An 18,926-nucleotide genomic window follows, 5' to 3' on the forward strand; every position below is an offset into this window, starting at 1 on the left:
TTTAAACAATTATTAAAAATAAATAAATAAATAAAATCAAGGACAGGAGTAAACGATTTCAAATATATTTATTTACTCTGAAGACAAAATAATCTCTACAGTTACAATAACTACAAAACTTGCAATAGAAAAAAAAAGTACTATACTCAAAAACTGAATGTCGTACCTCGAAATAAGTAGCAAAACTGGAAGTGAGATGATTATAAGAATACAGCAACAGTTCTTTGGCGATCCGCACTTTGTTCTCCAGGATATAAAACCAACTATGAAAACGTTTCAACTGTATGAATACTGAAAGCTACTGAACACAAAAAAAAAAAAAAAAAAAAAAAGGAAGGAAGGAATCTCACAGTGAGTTGAAGATTACATGTTTACATGGCACCAGGCTGTGCGTCAGCAAACTGTCATCCTTTCCTCAGCTTGGCTTTTCTTCCTCCTTCTTTCCCGGGATGCACAAAGGTATCCGTGTTTCAGCACGAAGGAGAAGGAGAAAGAGGTTGCATGTCAAGGACGGAAAATATGTCTCACTAAAGAAGAATGTAAATTTGTAAAGACAAGGGTGGAATTACATGTTTGACAGTGCCCCAGAAAACAGATGTTTCTAGCCAGTTAGCATGAAAAACCACAAAAAGTGAATTTATTTTCCAACTTTCTGCCCCAACGAACACTAAATATTTGTTTTAGAACATAATTTAGGAAAGGATTAACATTGAAATGCTGAGGTGGTATTTGCATGACAACACTTCCTTCTACACAAATGTCACTAGCCTACAACGTTTGGTCAAAAAAAAAAAAAAAAAAAAAAAAAACTTAAATAAAGGCCGGTAAAATGATTGTACAAAGATGATTGTTGGAAATGTGTGGAACGGTTCCTGTTGATTAAAGAATTCAAGCATTTCCCAGGTAAATATTTTTGGCTGATTTGGGTAAATAGGCTTCGAAAAGAAATAGAAAAAAAAAAATCTTTCTGTCAAACATTTCTGAAGTGGAATTATCTGGCTAATACACCAATAATTCCCAACATTTAAATTAAAGATGACTCATCCAGTTACAGGTTTAGCCCCACTTAACAAGCTTCTGCACATACTCAAAAACATTACATAACGCAAGGTCATGTTTAAGATTTGAGACCAATAAGCTTCAACCAAGTGAGACATCAACATTCAGAAACATTAATAAAAAATAAAAGCCTCTCTTGTGAACCAAACAAAAAAAAATTAAAAAAAATACACTCAGCTGAAGCTTACAATAATCCTTGCGTGGTCTTATAATGGACAGGTTATTGCAATGCAACAAAACACAGAGATGACGAAAGAACATGGGGTAGACGAGGTCTAGCCAAAGGCACAGTCAAAGTTTGGATGTAGGTCGGCAAGCTTTCAAGTTTAGAGTCGTGGAAACTAACCATTTGTCACAACACCGCTCAGTCAGCATTTCTTTGTTTTCAACTGACCTCTAATACTGAAAGGCACATTTCTCTCATCCCCACACACAAACACACGCACACATATTACACACACTTTGGTCTCCCTCAGTGGTCTGACTGCATTCCCATATGTGCTTCCCCCATGTGTTTAAGGCCAGTAGGAATGAAAGGACAGACATTTGAGGCAGGAAGCACGCTCAGGCATGTATCCCTAGAAGATAAAGAGACCAGAGATTATTAAGCATGCATGTTCACTTAAAACTGAGATTTTTTCTGATGTTTTTAGGTCAAACCAAAGTAGGAAATAAACCACAAAAAATAAATAAAAATCTGACATAAAGTCCAAAGTTAAGCCTGTATTTACATAATCGGCTGGAAGTAGAAAGATTCAATATTCTTCTCTGGTTTCCATGTGCCAAATATTAAGGTTAGTGCCATCCTTGAATTTTAGAGTGCTGACTGGACAAAATTTCAAACAACTAAATGATGGAAAGCCAACAATGAAGGGTTGGATCTCTATAACTGCAGTTCCTCTAATGGCCACTTGAGGCCCATTTAAAAAAAAAACCCACACACTATTCCAAGTCATGATAGGACTACTTAATTGTTTTAATACCACTTTGGTGGAAGAAGACGGCTGTAGTCGGCAGCCATCATCATCATAATGATGCAATCACCTGGTAAATAATTACTTTGTACAGTTAACTGTACTCACAACCTGTTATAATCTGTGCTTCAGTCTGCCAAGTTAAAATCTAATATTGTATCTCTAGGTCACTTAGAAGCTAACCCGGACTGGGCAATGCACCACTGGATTCCATGTGCAGCTTTCCAACCAAACTCTCTAGCATTAGCTAATACCTTAGCACTCCACCATCTTGCCCAAATATGGTCACTTCAGTCTTAAGACAAGCAAGATGGCAGCAGCCATAAAGCTAAAGTTGAGGCTTCAAAATGCAAACCCACAAACCAGTGGGTGAGGTCACTGTGGCTACATGTTTCACAGAGTCTATGATTTTAGCTGATTAATCACATCTTCCAGCCCTAATTTATTTATAGAAAAAGTACTTTTATATGCTGGCAATACTCCTCTTCTAAATATTTTCTCCATGGTTTAGAGCTGCAAATAATTTTCTTCAATTTTTAACAGTCCAAAACCCAAATGATGTTAATTTACAGTTATACAAAACAGAAGAGTGGCAAACTCTTACTTTTGAGAAACCTGAACCACATTTAGCTGAATGTTTGGCTTTTTATATAAATAAATGATTTGGTTTTGATTATTGAAGGCTGAACTCTACCTCCTGGTTCATCTGTGTCAAATTCAGTGTGTCGAATGGAGGTCCGAGCGTCTTCTTTACCTTTCTCGCTCGCCTCTCCTTGCTTCTCCTGGGCAAAATTGAGACGGTTCTGCTCTGCAGCAGTCTGTGCAGCTGTGTTAACCTCTGGGCTGCTGCTGCGTGAAGGACTTCCTTCATCCACCTGGTAGGCGAGGTCCAGGTGCTGCTGGGCCAGCCTCAGGTGTCTTCTCAACCGCTCGAGCTCCCTGGACGAGGGACCCTCATCCCCAATACTCTCTCGCCCAGAATCACCCATTGGCAAGTCCCTCAGCTCTTTCATTTTCTCCTTTTTCATGGTGGCGTGGTATCCTGGTGGAGCTGTAGGCATGGAGCGTGAGGCCGGTGGACGGGAGGTGCGTGTGTTGAGGGTGGCCCGCCTGCGGAAAGTGTCACGGATGCTGCCGATACCCAAATGGATGATTTCCAGGATGGTGAGGAGAAGGCAGAGAAAGGACACAACGTACATCACCAGAAGGAAGATCGTCTTCTCCGTGGGACGGGAAACAAAGCAGTCCACCGTGTGCGGGCACGGAGAACGAGTGCAGACATAGGAGGGAATCACCTCGAAGCCGTAAAGAATATACTGCCCAAAAAGGAAGGCCACCTCAAAGGCAGAGCGCCACAGCAGTTGGCACACATAGACTTTCATCAGGCCGTCACGCAAGATCCGCCGGCGACCATCATGTTTTTTCTCTGAGCCTTGAAAACAGAAACATTAGAAGCCAACTTAGTATCAAGTAGGGGTTGTAATCTATTAGAACATTAAAGATGCTTTGTGAAAGACGTACTGCTGCCCTACTTTGTTCTGCTTTGTCTGTCTTTTCTGGTTCAATCTCTTCAGCAATCATTGGGTCTTCTTCTCCGTTGTCCTCTACCTCTTCATAGTCCCTCGCAGCCCCACGTTTGATGATTGGTATTCTCTTCTTCCGCTTTGGGCCCGGCCGAAAGTCCGTCTCTTCCATGCGGGCGATCTTGTGCATGGCAAATCCAAGGTACATTATGGTTGGGGTGGTGATCATGATCACCTGGAGGTAAATGTATGCATGTTGACATTAACAGTACTGTTTTGTGTGAGTAAAATAAACACCGACAGCCTTCTTTTGCTAGAGCTCACCTGGAAGATCCAGAATCTGACATGTGAGAGCGGCGCAAATGCATCATAGCACACGTTCTCACAACCAGGCTGCTGTGTGTTGCAGACAAATTTGCTCTGTTCATCATAGTAGATGGTTTCGCCGCCAACGGCCGTCAGCACAATGCGGAAGATGATGAGCACAGTCAGCCAGACCTTCCCCACGAAGGTGGAGTGGTTGGATATCTCATCCAGCAGACGGGTTAGAAAGCTCCAACTCATGGTGCCAAGGTGATCGGACCACTAAGTTAGCTCTGGGTTCAAAACAAAAGCATGAGACTGAGAAGTGATGGGAAAACTTCGTTTTGCATTCATAAAAATCAAAGTGAGCAAGAACAGCAGCCTGTGAATCTGTGAGGTTTATGCATGTCTTATTTTAGGATCACAGCAACTAAAAGAAGCCTTTGTGGACAGATGGTCATACAGCAGATGTTTATCATTAAGTATGAAACAATTAGCTGAATAATTATAGGCTGATCCACAGAAATGTAATCCAACCACACACACACACACACACACACACACACACACACACACGCCTTGTTGAGTGCCCACAGCAGATGTTTTGTATGCTGGGGGGGGGACAAAAACAAAACATTCAATCAGTGTGATGACTTTGAACAACCTTGTTAAAGGACCTCTGTATGTACAGAAAATAAACATTTCGAGCTCTTATTCAATTAAGTTAAATATTGAAGCATTACTTCAACCGAAAGTCACTAGAAGAAACCAAATGATAAGCTTTCACACCCAAAAGAAGATTAAAACCATGCATTTGGAAATGCAGGTATTCCAAGAAAGTCTCCACAACAAATCTTAAAAAATAAATAGATAAACAAAAGCCACACATTTGGTATCAAGTAACACGAGGCCCATACAGGTGGTTTAAACCCAGGTCAGACATACAAGTCTTTAAATGCGAATCAGTCTTGTTGGTCAGAGTGCACTAGTCCCTAGCAGCATTTTCGAGAACCAACATTCCTACACCTCACTGCCACGCCAAGCTAGAGATGCTTAATCAGAATCAAAGAGGCAACTGGCAAGTTGCAGCTAGCTCTGAGGAGACCTGCTGTGGCTCCAGGCTGCAGGAATTATGATATTATAGCAGTGACTAGATCTAGGAATTTGCTCTCCAACTCTGCACCAGAAACTATTCTTTTAAATTCCTTCAAGTGTGGCAAATACTCAAAAAGTAATGTGCAAAAAGTCTTACAGCAGTGGCTGTAAGCTTTAGCAGCCAGCTGGAAATAACATTTAGAGTTGATGTAGCAGTTTAATAACTGATCAAGATAAGATTAGCTTTGTGCTTTTCCCCTCCAATTCTGGCTAAAGCCTGACTGAACTCAGTTTCAAAACACATCCTGGATCAGTCTAGTCTGTGATGAGGGTATTCTTTAACCAAACAGGGCACCAGACACACTGTAAAAGAGAAATGCCACCATAACTTTATTTCAAAACACATTTGATTGAAACCAACACAGAGGGGGAGGAGGATGAGAAAAAGGGACTCTATGAACTGCTCATCTTTACAATTACGCTTTTAGACCACAGGGTGTAGCAAAGAAAATAAGCAGCATTTCATGACTCATTGCAACAGCATCAGCCTTTAGCCATTACAGGCATCTGTAGGCTTGTCTCCTCAGATTAGCATTTGACACTCAGACGCATTGTTCATCATCCAGTCCTCTGAAATTCTTCTTTTCCAACCCTGGCACCTTCTGACGCTGAAAAATGGTTAGAGTGACTTGCCCGAGCCTGACCTGCGTAATGGAAAAATATCCCACAAAAAAAAAAAAAAAAAAAAAAATTAACAAGGCCTTAGTCTCACGAGACTAAGCCACACCAAAGCTATGAAAACTTCCAGACAGTAGGTCCCTGAAATCATCCCCTCAGATTTCGAACTGCAACAGCGTCGCCCTGAATCTAGAATTACATTTTGAAAACAAAAAATTACAAGCTTCATCTACTAAAGAAGGGGCATCACACTCACATCCCTGGGAAATGTACACTTGGTTTTCTAAAGCTGACAAAAGAGACAAAAAACAAAACAAAACAAGAGACAAGTCCAGTTGCCTGGTGATATCCATTTTACCCTCAACGCAGTGTTACAAAATCCACCTTTAGATGGCACATTAGCCAAGAGGTCTCAGAGGACGAGAGAAAAGGCTGCTGCTAAAATTTAAAAGCCTCTTTCTGGCATTCATTCAGCAAGGCAGACTTATCCCTTTAAACCTCCGCCCCCAGGGCAGCACTGCCTTTGGTTTCCTCCACTGAAACTTGTTCTTGCATTGCAACAGTTTGGCCTAAGTGTGTATTGAGGACATGACCTGATATAAAGAATACCGCACACAGACCAAAAGCATCTCTCAAGCAATGAAAGGCACGAGCAGGCTGACCAATAATGGACATCTAATCTCAGTGTAATTAGGAAAAACCTTTAATTAGAAGAAGAAAAGACAAAACAAGAAGCCAGAAGCCGAGATTTCAGTTTGACCTCACTGAATTCCTGCTATCAGTTTCTAACCAAGCTTATCAGTCACCTGAACAAGCACCTGGAAAAAGCCAGTGACCTAGCCAGCAGAATTTACGAAGGCGAAGCAGACATGCCAAACAAGTGCGCACATTTAAAAACTTTTTTTTTTTTATAAATATGCTTTGTGTGCTCTTGCACCATCTCCTAACATCCCATACTCCCCCTCAAGAAAAATAAGCTGCAGAAAACAAATGTGTGAGTTTTGCTGAGTGTTTGGTGAATGACAAGAAAAATTTACTGTGTCATCACAGCTATGGTGACATTAAAAAAAAAAAAAGACGAAAAGAAAAACAACAAAGAAGAGAAAAAAAGGGAGGAATGCAATTTTGTGCCACGGGCTCAGAATAGTTTTGAGTTTCCAGCTGTTGTTCACTTTGCACAGGACTGCTCCAGAAGGGAGTTCAGCTCGTGCTAATGCTCAGGGTCCATTAAGAGTTTCTAGAGGTGCTGAGCTAAAAGAAGCAGGGAGGGGGAAAAAAAAAATAAGTTGAGACAGCAGCAAACGCACAGAATTTACTCATCTCAGGGGGCTTTACAGCACCCCTTGTTAACACACTGTAAAACTGCCCTCCCCTCCAGATAAAGACACCAAGGAAACCAAACATTTGCCTTTCAGCTATACATTTGACTAAGACAAACATGCATCTGGCTCAAGTAAATTTGAGCATTTTGTGCAGACTCACAAATGCACTGAAGTCGGCTTTAAAACAAAACAAAAATACAAACAACAACAAAAACAGTAGCTTATTTGCTCATGTGGTTTAAACCCTTTTCTGCTTCAGGAGTCACTATGCTCTCCAGGAGTTATGAGTGGGGTGGGTTGTGGAGAGTTTTTTTGGGGAAGGGATCTGGACAAAGGGAAAGTTAACATTCCTGCCTAACCAAAAGCAGAAAGCTGGGATTCTTAGGGTTCAGGGAGCAGACAGAGGGCACATGGACTCCCGATACAATCAGAGCAGCAGGAGGAGAACCATCCAGCATCTGCAAATGCAAATCACATCTTTTTTTTTTTTTTGCTGTCTACAATAGTTTGACTTTGAGGAGAGCAGGGACAAAAATTAAATCTAAAGTGGAAAATGGAGTCAATGCACATGATTGATGTCGGTTTGTGTAGCTGGAAGGAAGTTTAAAAGCTCCTTGGTGGAGCTGTTGAAGGCTTCGAATACGCTTTGCTGAGTCAGACTGAATTGTTTTGGAAATTGTGGCATTCCTGGAGGAAAACTAAGTCCTGCCAAGCTTCAGTGGGGAAACAAGAATCCTCTTCTTCTTAGAAGATGAAGCCATCAAGTTCAGAGTCTGACTTCTGAAAGTTCAAAACAGCTATTAGCACATGAACTGCTCCCTTAAAAAAACTTCTATTTACATATAAGAACTTTTTCCCTTGCACTGTGTGATCTCACAATGTTGCGAGCCGCACTAATGGTGACGTTATTCAAAGTCTCCATGTGTTAAATTTTTCCCCTTAGTTTAAAAACTGACGAATATAGGAAGACTCACCACTGACACTCCGGCACGCACAGCTTCAGAACTCGCCACGCGGACCTACTCAGTATATTTAGACTAAACCCTGCTCTTTAAAATAAATAATAAACAAACTTCTCGGGTACCAAACACAAAAAAACAAAAACAAACAAACCACAGTCGGCTTCAGCTAAACTCCAAAAGGAAAACCAAACGACACTAACTTTTCTCGAGACCAAACACTCACCTTCTGCACTACAATCGGCGCACTGCTTCTCTCCTCGCGCTTAATTGCTTCACCACGTTTTTCTAATTAGCGCGCGCGCGCTCGCTCTCTCACGCCGACCGTCTGCGTCCGAGGCAGCTTTCACTGTGAAGCCATTCAGCCCGCGTTGACCCCATGTGTTGGGGTCCCGAACGAGAGCACAAAAGAAAGAGAGGTCTGCGACTCCTGCAGGCTCCTGCTTCCCTCCTCCTCCTCCTCCTGCTGCTGCTGCTGCACCTCCTCCACGTAACTCGGCCCCATTCAAGAACAAGAGGAGGCCCCTGAAACCTGAGCTGCCCGACTACCGTTCTGCCCTCACGGTGAAGAACCAGGGGAATCCTATAGGTCTTTGCAATGTCCCGGATAAACTGCTGTCTGGACACGAAAGGTATGTCACAACAGGGCAGCCACTTAGTATGGAGGCCGAAAAATGCCAAAAATTCTGTTTATAAAAAAAGTAATTACAAGAAAAGAATTTCTCTGGAAAGGCTGTGCAAATATTTCGTGCATTAAAAATATTTTTTGGACTTGCCTATTCTTAATGCAAAATGTCAACAAGAGTTGCCTCAATGTAAAGGTAAAGGCCTTACAGTAATACAGCAATACTTTTTTTTTTTTAAACCAAGCTAAATTGTTCTGATTTTCTGACCAATCAGATTGATGTATTTTGTAACAAGCGTGCTCATAGCTCAAAGTGTGCACAGGACTATGCGATGATGCAGAGATATAGAAATGGTAAAATAATACAGTTTTACCTCAGGCACAAAGCTAGATGCTGCTCCAGGTCAATCGGCTCTCTGAAATCATTTCTCTGCCTCTCAGGTGTGGTCCCAGCTCTGCGAACAAGATTTCAAACTGCCTCACTGACATCATGAAATATGTCCAAAAGCAGCCATGATACATCTTCAACTCCTGGATCAAACTATGAAATTCTCCCGGCTGCTGCTTTGGCTGAATTCATAATCTCAGGTTTTGTCTTTTCTTGTTTAGAGACATCACTTGATTTCAACTTTGTTTTTCTGTTTTACTTTGTTTTTTTGGGGGGGGGGTTTAGGACAAATTTTACAAGTCCAGCTGAGGAAGTGACAAGCTAACAGTACAGAGCAAATAGCAAACATGTATCTACAGTATTACATGGATCATGGGTTTAAAACACACTTTACCTTCATCTTTTTCTTTCTCACCACATCAATGAACGATTCATTTCTTTTAAGCGTGTCCTTCACATGTTTTGGTTTCTGTCTGGTCCTGGTCATGCAGTTGTGTCCCCAGAAACACTTAATTTTTTTTCTATATTATTATTATTATCATTATTTTTATTGTTATTAAGCTTTTGCAAAAAAAAAAAAATCCTATTTCTTTTGTGTTTTATGTGCATTGGCAGCATTTTTCCTCTCTGAGCCACCATAGAATCACCGTAATTATTTATCTTTGTAATTAAGTTACATAGGTATTTGGCATAAGTTAAAATTATGACATAGTTTACTTTTTTTTTCTTTTTGTAAAGCAGCTGTCAAAAATAAAATGATTAATAAAGCAATCCTTTTAATCGGAACATTATAATCTTTATGGACCTTCATAAAGGCGTTTCTAATTACCTGGCACACATTTAAAGGACTCACGTGAGACAGATTAGCACAGGTCAGAACTGGGGCAGAGATATGTTGGATGCTGGATCCAACCCTTCCCATAACACAGTTTGATAGCATCTCTCATCAGACCCTCATTTCCTGATAAGTGCCCGTCTTTAAAGCTTCACGTCCAGTTCGAAGATCAGTATCTGCGGTTTCTAAACTCTCGTCTGAGATGACATCACTTCGAGAAGCCTTCAAAGCTCGCCGAGAGTCACGGAAGATTAGACAACTGTTACTGATTTTTGCTGTTTAAAATCATGGAAGGTCCCCTTTAAGTAAGGCCAAAGACACACCACTTGAGACATTTCTTCAGTTCGATTCTTGCTTATCTCTAAACGTTCTTGTTTGTTTTATGCAAAAACAAAAGCACACAGAGTGTAACACCACCATATTGTAATAGTTTGTCTTTCTGCTGAGGACCCCTGTATTATCCTCCTCCTGGACCACAGTTTGGCCTGACAGAGCACTGCGTGACTGCAGCTTTTACACGAGGAGGCCCACCATCCAAGAATTTAGTTGACTCGAGCATTCGGCAAAACAACAGATTTCTTGCTGTCATGCACAGTGCAGCTGTAGTGCTCCTGATTTACCAGAGGACCTGAAATGTTTGGAGGAGCCTGTGGGAAGTCGAGTCCAGCCAGATGTCTGCGCCGTGGCTCCATCCCAGCTCCCTTTCATACTAACTATCCTGTCCCTGCTTTCATCTGCTGTTCAAATATGGTGTTAGGGAGGCATGAACTCATTCGCCTGCACGTTTTATCCTTTTAAAGTGAATGGGATATATGCAAGATCGCAGAAAATATGACAAGAGACGTGCAGAAAATGACACTGGAGTTAGCCGGTTTCCGAAAAACTCATCACAGGGGTTGGCAACGTCTTTGTCGGGACTCAAAATTCCTGCTGACACCCCTGCAGAGAATATATTAACAGCTTTATTAAGGGAGGGACTCAGTACTAATAAAGAGCACTTTTAATTTCAGCCCACCTGCGTAGTTGTGGCAGTGATTAAGTATCCGCCTCAGATGCTTTGTTGCCTCCCCAAAATATAAACCTTTCTGACATAAATTCATAGCATGCAATCATTATGACTCATGGGTTAGTCAAGGCTGACTTTCTGGGATCATTAATTTCACCACATTGTCAGCCAAAAACAGAAAACAGAAAGAAAAAAGAAGCAGAAGGGTCTTCAGTATTTCCTCGCAAAGAAGATGGAGGAGGCTCCGATCCTCAGGAAGAAAATGAACTGTAAAGGAGTTTACAGAGAAACAGAGACAGAAAACGGTTACCACATGGAGAAAGATAATAAAAATGTGAAATGCATGGCTTATTATGGGAATGTGAGTGTGGGCAAAATGCTCCCAGATGCCATATCAGAACCATAAAGTGGAATTAATGATGTACAGTATAACTTCACCATAAATGTTTTATGTGCCTCTCTTCTTTGCTTCCTTCTAGGCTATTTTTTCTTTAATAAGCCATTAAGAAGCTGCTTAAGAACTAGAAAACTCATTACTATAATCAAACTAACAACACCTCCTTAGTATAAGCTCACAAGTTGTTTCAGTACAGTTCAAATGCTAACATTGTTAGTGCTATTTGAAATCCGCAGATTCCATCTGTACCGAAGCTGCAGTCCTAATGAGCTTTAATTGCTTTGCTTCTTTTTAATTTGTGGACTGGGAAAGGAGGAGCTGTAACCTTTCTATATATCAGCTGGGAACACATTTTAACATCTTAAGCTGCAAGCATCTCTGCTGGTATGCAGCCTCTGCAATTGCACCTGAAATTACAAAAGTAAATAAAAGGAATCAACCACAAAATATGTTGGTGTTTATTGTTTGAATCAGATCAGACTTATAGGAGGAACGCTAAACCTGCTGCTCTTCACTGGTTTTGGATGGATTGGGGGGGAGAGAGAGAGAGAGAGAGAGATGGGTTCCTCGGCCACGTGGCTGCAACTGAAGCTTGTCCAGTGCTTCAACAAGCATGTGCACAGCACATGTAAAACACCAAAAAAAAAATTGTACCTTGAAGGTGGTTAACTTTCACAGAGCTGAACCTGAACCAGTGGTGATTCCACAGTCTGCTGGGGCCCAGGGCACATACTAACAGGGGACCCCTCCAAACTCCGACTTTATCGTCTTTATGTTAGAAATGTTTAAATAAATAAATAATATCAATTTTTTTGACTGAACTGAAATGAAAAAAGAAACATGGATAACAACATAAGGAGGAGTCTTTGGAGTAGAGTGCACTTACGATATAATACATTAAATGTGGAACAATACTGTGGCATTATCAGCCTTTGGAGTAAGCACTTTATCTTTCTCTTTTGCTACTGGTGCCAGAAAAATAAGTCAGTGATATAGTAAGGGATATAGTATAAGGTACTCATAACAACATGTTAATAACATTAAAACGTTTTACAGAATTCCTCAAATTCAACTTCTGAACGGTCTTCTTGGGTGTTTACCATCTGCCCATTTATCCACTTCTTCTGCCACTTATTTAAGTCTAGCTTGTGAGTGTGGCAGTCTAAGCAAAAAGGTCCTCCTTCTCCCCAGCCACCTCCTTCAGCTTTTCCAAGGGGACATTGAAGAGTTCCCAAGCCAGCTAAGAGATTTAATCTCTCCATGTCCTGGGTCCTGTGGCCTCCTTCTCATGCGACATGGCCAGGACGACTTGCCTAGGAGGTGTTCAAGTTAAATTATATCTCAACTCCCTCGACTGACTCCTTTCAGTGTGGAAGGATAGCAGCTCTACGTTGAGCTCCTGCCTACAGACAGCATTCAATCTATAGTGTTTACTGTTTTCTTTTGATAGCTGCGATGTAATAGTTCCAATACAGATGATTAAACTAATGTGCACTGTGGCTGCACTGTCCATTTAGAGTTTTACATGATGAAAAAAAATACAGATTTTAGCACCATGAAACCACAAAGTCTGCATTAACAATACAGAAAATACAATAAGTGCACCAGACTGCACATCCAGCACAATAATGTACAGTTCAGTACAACTTAGCGTAACTTCTAGTGCCCCGTCCAAATTTCTTTGAATCTAAATTTCATAACTTTCCTCAGTTAATTATAAAAATGTGTTGTCTGCTGGGCCAAGGGCCCCCAGCAGTTGCCTACCTTGCCTGGTGGCCTCTGGTTTGGACTCACAGTAAGCTTCGCTTTGCAGGAACAAGCTCGACAGTTTGGCTTCAACTGACTAACGGGAAACATAACATAAACATCCTTAAACAATCAAGACTTGAAGACTTGACTTGAAGCAGAATATTATGTGCTGTCTTTTCTTCTCTAAATTAAAGTTTGTAGTTTCAAATAACGAGGTCACCATATGTGCAAGTTAATCCCTTCAAAGGCTTCAGTGAGTTGTAAACACTCAGTTTCAGATGGTTGTTTTCTACTCCCAGATCTATACGATGTCATCTCAGCCACACATCAACCATCCCTAGTTTAAGACTGTGTGGCGGCAGAAGTCACTGGGACGTTTGTATCATGAAGGACATGTGTAACTGCACTCTGCAGGAGGCAGCCAACCGTAAGTGGGAGGATCCTTTCACACCATTGCACTGGCTCACATTAACTTCAGGACACATTTTCAGATTCTGGTTGTGACTTTTACATCCATACACCCCAGCACGTCCCTGAGGTCATGTGACCAGAGCCTGCTGATGCTCAGAACTAAAGACTCCCACACTCTGGAGCTCTCTCGCTCGGAACTTCAGCTCCGTGGACTCAGTGACCTATGAGCTCAGAACTAATCTTTTTAAACTTCTCGCTCATATGTTTTTGGCATTTTGGTTGTGAAGAATTTTGAGATATTTTTTTTGAAAGATGCTATATAAATTAAATCTTACTCCATTTACTTTAAAATTACTTGTTTCAGACAGTATACATTTATCAGGTCACAGTTCGAGAAAAATAAGCACTACTTACGAACTCTGATTAGTACATCGCTACACTATTTAACTGCCTGGATAACACTGGTCTGGTAATGCTAGTAAACAGAATAGATTCCCTTCAAACTTAAGTTAGCAAATGTTTTAAAGTAAGATTTTAGTAAAACACATTCAATACACTTCACATTTACAGTGCTGCTCCCTTATTTCAGTCTTTGAATATTGGTCACACTTGCATGTTTCAGATCATCAAAGACATTTAAAGGTTAGATAACCTGAGTGAATACTAAGTGCAGTTTTTAAATGATAAGTTCATTTGTTGAGGGGACACAGTTATCCAGACCTACCTGTGAAAAAGCAACTGTCCCCTAAACTCAATAACTAACTGTGCCACTCTTGGCAGCAAGAACGGCAGTCAAGTGTTTGTGATAACTGGTAATGAGTCTTTTGCATCACTGCTGTGGAACTTTGTCCCACTCTTCTTTGGAGAATTGATTTAGCCACATGCCAAAGCATCTCAATCAGACTTAAGTCTGGACTGATTAGGCCACTCCAAAGCCTTAATTTCATTTTTTGAGGCATGCAGAGGTGGATTTGCTGGTGTGTTTTGGTTGATTGTCCTGCTTCATAATCCAAGTGTCCCTGGAGCAGAATTCATGGTTCCATCAATTACAGCAGGTCGTCCTGAAGCAGCAAAGCAACCCCAGACCACCACACTACCACCACCACGTTTGACTGTTGGTATGATGATCTTTTTATGAAATTCTGTTAGTTTATGTCGGATGTGAGACGAGCCTTTGTGATCTTTTTGGTCAGCAGTGGTTTTCTACTTGAAATCTGAACTTAACTGAGACAAGTGAGGCCTGCAATTCTTTAGATGTTGTTCTGGGTTCCTACGTGGCCTACTAACGATGAGTCGTTGATGCGCTCTCGGAGTAATTTCTGTAGGATGCATGTCTCAAAGCCTTAGAAATTACTTTGCAACCCTTTCCAGACTCATAGCTGTCAATGTCTTTGCTGTTTCTTTAGATTGTGGCACGATGTGTTGCTTTTTGAGATCTTTTAGCCTGCTTCACTTATCAGACCGGTTCTATTAGGTGATTTCTTCATTCAGCAAGTTTGGCAGTAATCACACCTTGGTGTGGCTACAAAAAATGAACTTCACTTCCAAACACATCACTTTCTTTAGTCACGTATATGCATGATTGGCATCACATTGATATAAAAATAAAACACAGTCTTCTGCATAAACCTGTTATGAAAAAAAAAGCACAGAAATAAATAAATTACTAATGACCTAATTAGTAGACCTAAATTAACTGCTGACCTTTGCGGTAACTGATATGTACAGTTTCCCATTACAGTGGTTACATATGAACACAGCTGTAGACGTTCTGTCTTACAGCTTTAACCGATGTACAAACTAAATAAACAAGGATTCAGTTGAGATAATGTTTATCCATCACATTTACTGAATGATGACAGTGCCTGATGTCAAAACAGATTTTTCTCCCTGCCCTTGATAAATGCTCTGAAAACAAACCAATCAACCAAACCCGAATTACAAATTAAAATAAACATCTTTTTCAAAATGTTTAAACACGAGAAGTGCTACTGTTCACCGAACGTCTGAAACATCACAAGACCTTAATTAGGTGAAAACTGCGTGCAAATTCTTTGACGACAATGTCTTGAACCTTGGCCTTTCAGAGGCTCCCCCAGCCTCGTGTTCACCGCGTGATGCAAAGCACCCTAAGACGATGAGAGAGAGAAAAAAAAAAACTGACAAAGGCGGTTGACATATTCTAGGCTCAGCCTCTTGCATTACTTCCCTACAAATCCTAAGACAGAACATTTGTTTCACTCCCTTGACTTAATGCTTGTAACTCCAAACCTTCCCCCAAAATCTGCTCCATATTAGCTTGATGCTACAGACGATCAAAGAACAGCATGTGATGCATTAAGGTGCATTTCATTAGGACAACACAGCATCAACAAAAGAAACAAGGCACACTCCATTCCAGCTGTAGAAAAGTTCAGTGGGATGGTATCTGGAGGAAACATTATGCAACCAGTGCTTTTACAGGCTTGTGTGCCACATGAATGAGTGCAATCATTTCCAAGTTCTTGGCTTAAAGCAACAAGCGTAATGGGACCAGACTGAGTGCAGAGTGCGTAGAGAGAAAACAAAGACACACTCGGTCATGCTCACCAAACTTTACCCGGCACCATACAACTTTATAACTTTTTCTCTCTTTGCACACACACACACACACACACACACACACACACACACACACACACACACACACACACACACACACACACACACACACACTACGCCGCTTTGTCTTGCAGACTTGTGTGCAGTTTTACTCCAAACATGGCCTCCCACTGTGTTTTGACCCAGGCCAGCAGACCCTGGAGGAGCTCGCCACTCTCTGAGCGCACACACCACGTCCTCTCCTGTTTCACAGTCTGCAGGAAACACACACGGGAAAGTATGAAAATTAAAGCAGTTAATCACATGCGAGTTAAACTTGGCAGGGCCACAATCTATAACATGCTGCTGCACAAACAGAAGGAGAACGGCAGCAGAACTTTGTTATCAGATCTGATGTTGTCAAAGTAGCAAACATTAGAAAACAGCACTGCATTTTAGCCACTTACTGAACAGCAGTATGGTTAATTCACCGGTACGTACTCTGTTGGTAACAATAAACGTCAAACACAATGAGATTGTGTTCATCTTCAGTGAAAGTCTTGTGCGTGATATGGTCGTCACAAAATACTGGGATGGATGATATCTGTGGCATTTAATAAGTCCTCCACATAGACTTAAATGTATAATGGTTCTTTTTTATGCTTTTCTACGATTAATATTTATTTATCTCCACATCCCTACACTTACACTGAGTGTAATTTGTTTATAAATAATAATAATAAAAAACAAATAAGGGCAAAGACTAAAGTAAGCACATGAACAATTAAACAGTGACTGATGTTTTTTACAGGTATTTTTACCACTATAGTAAAAAATAAATAAATAAAGATTTCAATTTTCACATGTAGTAATTAAACTTTGGTGGCCTTTTATGTAACACAGATACAACTCTGATTAAAGTCAGAAACTGCATAAAAAAAGTTGGTTAAGTGGTGGGTTGCAAAGTGGCTTGCAGTGGTAATAGGCTACATAATAGATCCTGATATTTCGGGATTTAAAAATCTGATATATTGCCCAATGGTTGTTTTTCTTAAACAAACAAACAAACAAACAAAACACATCCATCACGCCGCTTTGCCTTACTGACTTGTGTGCAGTTCTACTCTGAACATGACCTTCAACGACCTTTCTCCCATCTCTTTTTTAATTTTTAAAATTCAATAATGTTGAAGTCCAGGCTCTGGGGAAGCCAATCCATGACAAAATCTCCAACACCACTGACTGCAATGCAGCTCAAACCATGACAGAGCCTCCAACATGTTACACAGATGCCTGCAGACACTCACTGTTTTACTTCTCTCCAGACCACTTCAGGAAATACTGATGATGATTTGAACAAAAAGCGTAAAATTTGCATCCATCACTTCATCAGACCCGTTGCCACTGATGTTCGGTCTAGTTCTTGTGTACTTTGGCGTACGTCGGACTTCTCTCCCCATTTCCCTTCCTTACAAACTGCTACTTCATAGACGTCTTTAACAAATTACAAGACAGTTTACAGCTCATTGGAAGCAAAATATAAGGAAACAAAGGTTGGCCCAGGATTTCTGCACAGTACTTTATGTCAAACCCCAATTTGACATAAAGTACCTGAGGGAACCTTCCAGATCCCTCAGGTCATCTGGATCCGGTCTTTTATCAGTTCCCAGAGTCAGAACCAGACACGGAGAAGCTGCATTCAGCTTTTATGCTCCTTATATCTGGAACAAACTCCCAGAAAGCCTCAGATCAGCTGAAACACTCAGTTTATTTAAATCCAGGTTGAAGACTCACCTGTTCTCAGCTGCATTTGAATAAAGCACCAAATCCACACTTTTAAGCTTAAATTTCAAAACTTACATTTAACTACTGATTTTATCTATTGTTCTGATTTTATCTGTTTTGATTTTATATACTGTTTTGTTTGTTTGTTAATTAGTTTGTTTGTTTTCTTGTTTTAATCAATTTTAAATCATGCTTTTTATTTGTTTTTGTTTCTAATGTCTCTGTAAAGCACTTTGAATCACCTTGTTGTTGAATTGTGCTATACAAATAAACTTGCCTTGCCTTGCCTTTAATGTAAACTGAGTGATAACATCTACCTGTTTAAGTATATCTTTACTTTATCTCCATGTCCAATGAAAATTAATTTCCATTGCTTCTACATACTGCTGTAAGAGTTTCAACTTTGCCTCATAATCACTGACACAACCGCAGATTGCAGGTCTCATTTGTGCAGCATGAAAATATTTCTTAAGGTCTGGCAATGCCATATCTCATTTATGTTTTCCTAGCTGTTTTCAGATTTGATTCTCAGCCTTTGACCAGCCCGTATGAACTTGGAGAAAACTTTATCCCCGGTTCTAAATCCCACAACGTTTTCTGACTTTATATTTCACTGTTGGAACACAACAAAATTTTTCCACAGTCAGACAGGCCTGCCAAAGTACCCGAAACAGACAGACGCACACACCCACACATGCGATCACAAGATTAAATCAATACTAACTTTGCAATTGTAGTTGATAATAAAGACGAAGGAATGACACAAACATCCCCAACCGCCACGGCCAATTTAAAACCTCGAAATACTTCATATGCAAATACGCGACTGTTTTTGTAAGTCATTTTTGTTACCTATTTGTTGCTTTATCAGCCTGTTATTATTATACAGTTTAGGATCTGCCAAAACACCAACGAGCCATTCATTTGTTTCCCTGAATCTGTATGCGAGTTTCATATGAGGAAAAACTAAATGTATGCCAGAACATGTTCCTGTGAACTACAATTTCTGCCAAGATACATAACTAATAGAGTGGTATTACATTCATTACTGCTTTCTACCAAAGAGTGTTTGCATTTTCTCATGCCTAATTATTCCTCATCTCCCCGGTGTTTTTAATCAGCTGCATGCAAAAGAAACAAAAAAGGAAGCTTGTCTGGAATCAAACCAAAGATATATTTATTCTTCATTTCTGTGTAGTTTTGAGTGGCAGCTGTCTTCATGACAAGAAGCAGAAGC

The 18,926-nt window shown here is 40.5% G+C and overlaps 2 protein-coding genes and 1 long non-coding RNA gene across 9 annotated transcripts in view; 1 reads left to right on the forward strand and 2 right to left on the reverse strand.

The window, feature by feature from the left end:
- Positions 1-783: 783 nt before the first annotated feature.
- LOC113015567 (gap junction gamma-1 protein-like) lies at positions 784-9,044 on the reverse strand. Of its 5 annotated transcripts, none has more exons than XM_026157578.2 (5): positions 8,140-8,395; positions 3,881-4,152; positions 3,566-3,791; positions 2,788-3,465; positions 784-1,637 (listed from the first exon to the last, which is right to left on the reverse strand). In XM_026157578.2, exons 2-5 carry the CDS (start codon positions 4,118-4,120, stop codon positions 1,624-1,626), a joined length of 1,158 nt encoding a protein of 385 aa, XP_026013363.1. In that variant the 5' UTR covers positions 4,121-4,152; positions 8,140-8,395; the 3' UTR covers positions 784-1,623. The 5 variants fall into 5 exon arrangements, with proteins under 5 accessions (XP_026013363.1, XP_080154070.1, XP_026013362.1 ...); XM_080297944.1 differs by having other exon boundaries at positions 7,929-8,160; XM_026157577.2 differs by lacking the exon at positions 8,140-8,395 and adding an exon at positions 8,913-9,044 and having other exon boundaries at positions 911-1,637; positions 2,728-3,465.
- Positions 8,329-9,712, forward strand: LOC145424548 (uncharacterized). The gene is made up of 2 exons (XR_013905623.1): positions 8,329-8,545; positions 8,980-9,712. It is a non-coding gene; the product is annotated as an uncharacterized LOC145424548 (long non-coding RNA).
- A 5,438-nt stretch (positions 9,713-15,150) lies between these two features.
- The window catches only part of stk11ip (serine/threonine kinase 11 interacting protein), a 39,336-nt gene continuing 35,560 nt past the window's right edge, over positions 15,151-18,926 (reverse strand). For all 3 annotated transcript variants that reach the window (XR_013905622.1, XM_026157573.2, XM_026157574.2), the window contains one exon: positions 15,151-16,179. Coding sequence is in view for 2 of the 3 variants with exons in the window: in XM_026157573.2 (XP_026013358.2) it covers positions 16,039-16,179 (141 nt within the window). In the remaining variant the exon portion in view is untranslated. The remainder of the gene's footprint in view (positions 16,180-18,926) is intronic.

Source organism: Astatotilapia calliptera, chromosome 23, assembly GCF_964374335.1.
Source record: "Astatotilapia calliptera chromosome 23, fAstCal68.1, whole genome shotgun sequence".
NCBI classification, from domain to species: domain Eukaryota; kingdom Metazoa; phylum Chordata; class Actinopteri; order Cichliformes; family Cichlidae; genus Astatotilapia; species Astatotilapia calliptera.

Coding starts and splice junctions, on each gene's coding strand:
- LOC113015567 (XM_026157577.2), bottom strand. CDS start 4,120: ATGAGTTGGAGCTTTCTAACCCGTCTGCTGGATGAGATATCCAACCAC. Junction 3,792..3,880: donor TCAGATTCTGGATCTTCCAG/GTGAGCTCTAGC, acceptor ATTTACCTCCAG/GTGATCATGATCACCACCCC. Junction 3,466..3,565: donor GACAGACAAAGCAGAACAAA/GTAGGGCAGCAG, acceptor TCTGTTTTCAAG/GCTCAGAGAAAAAACATGAT.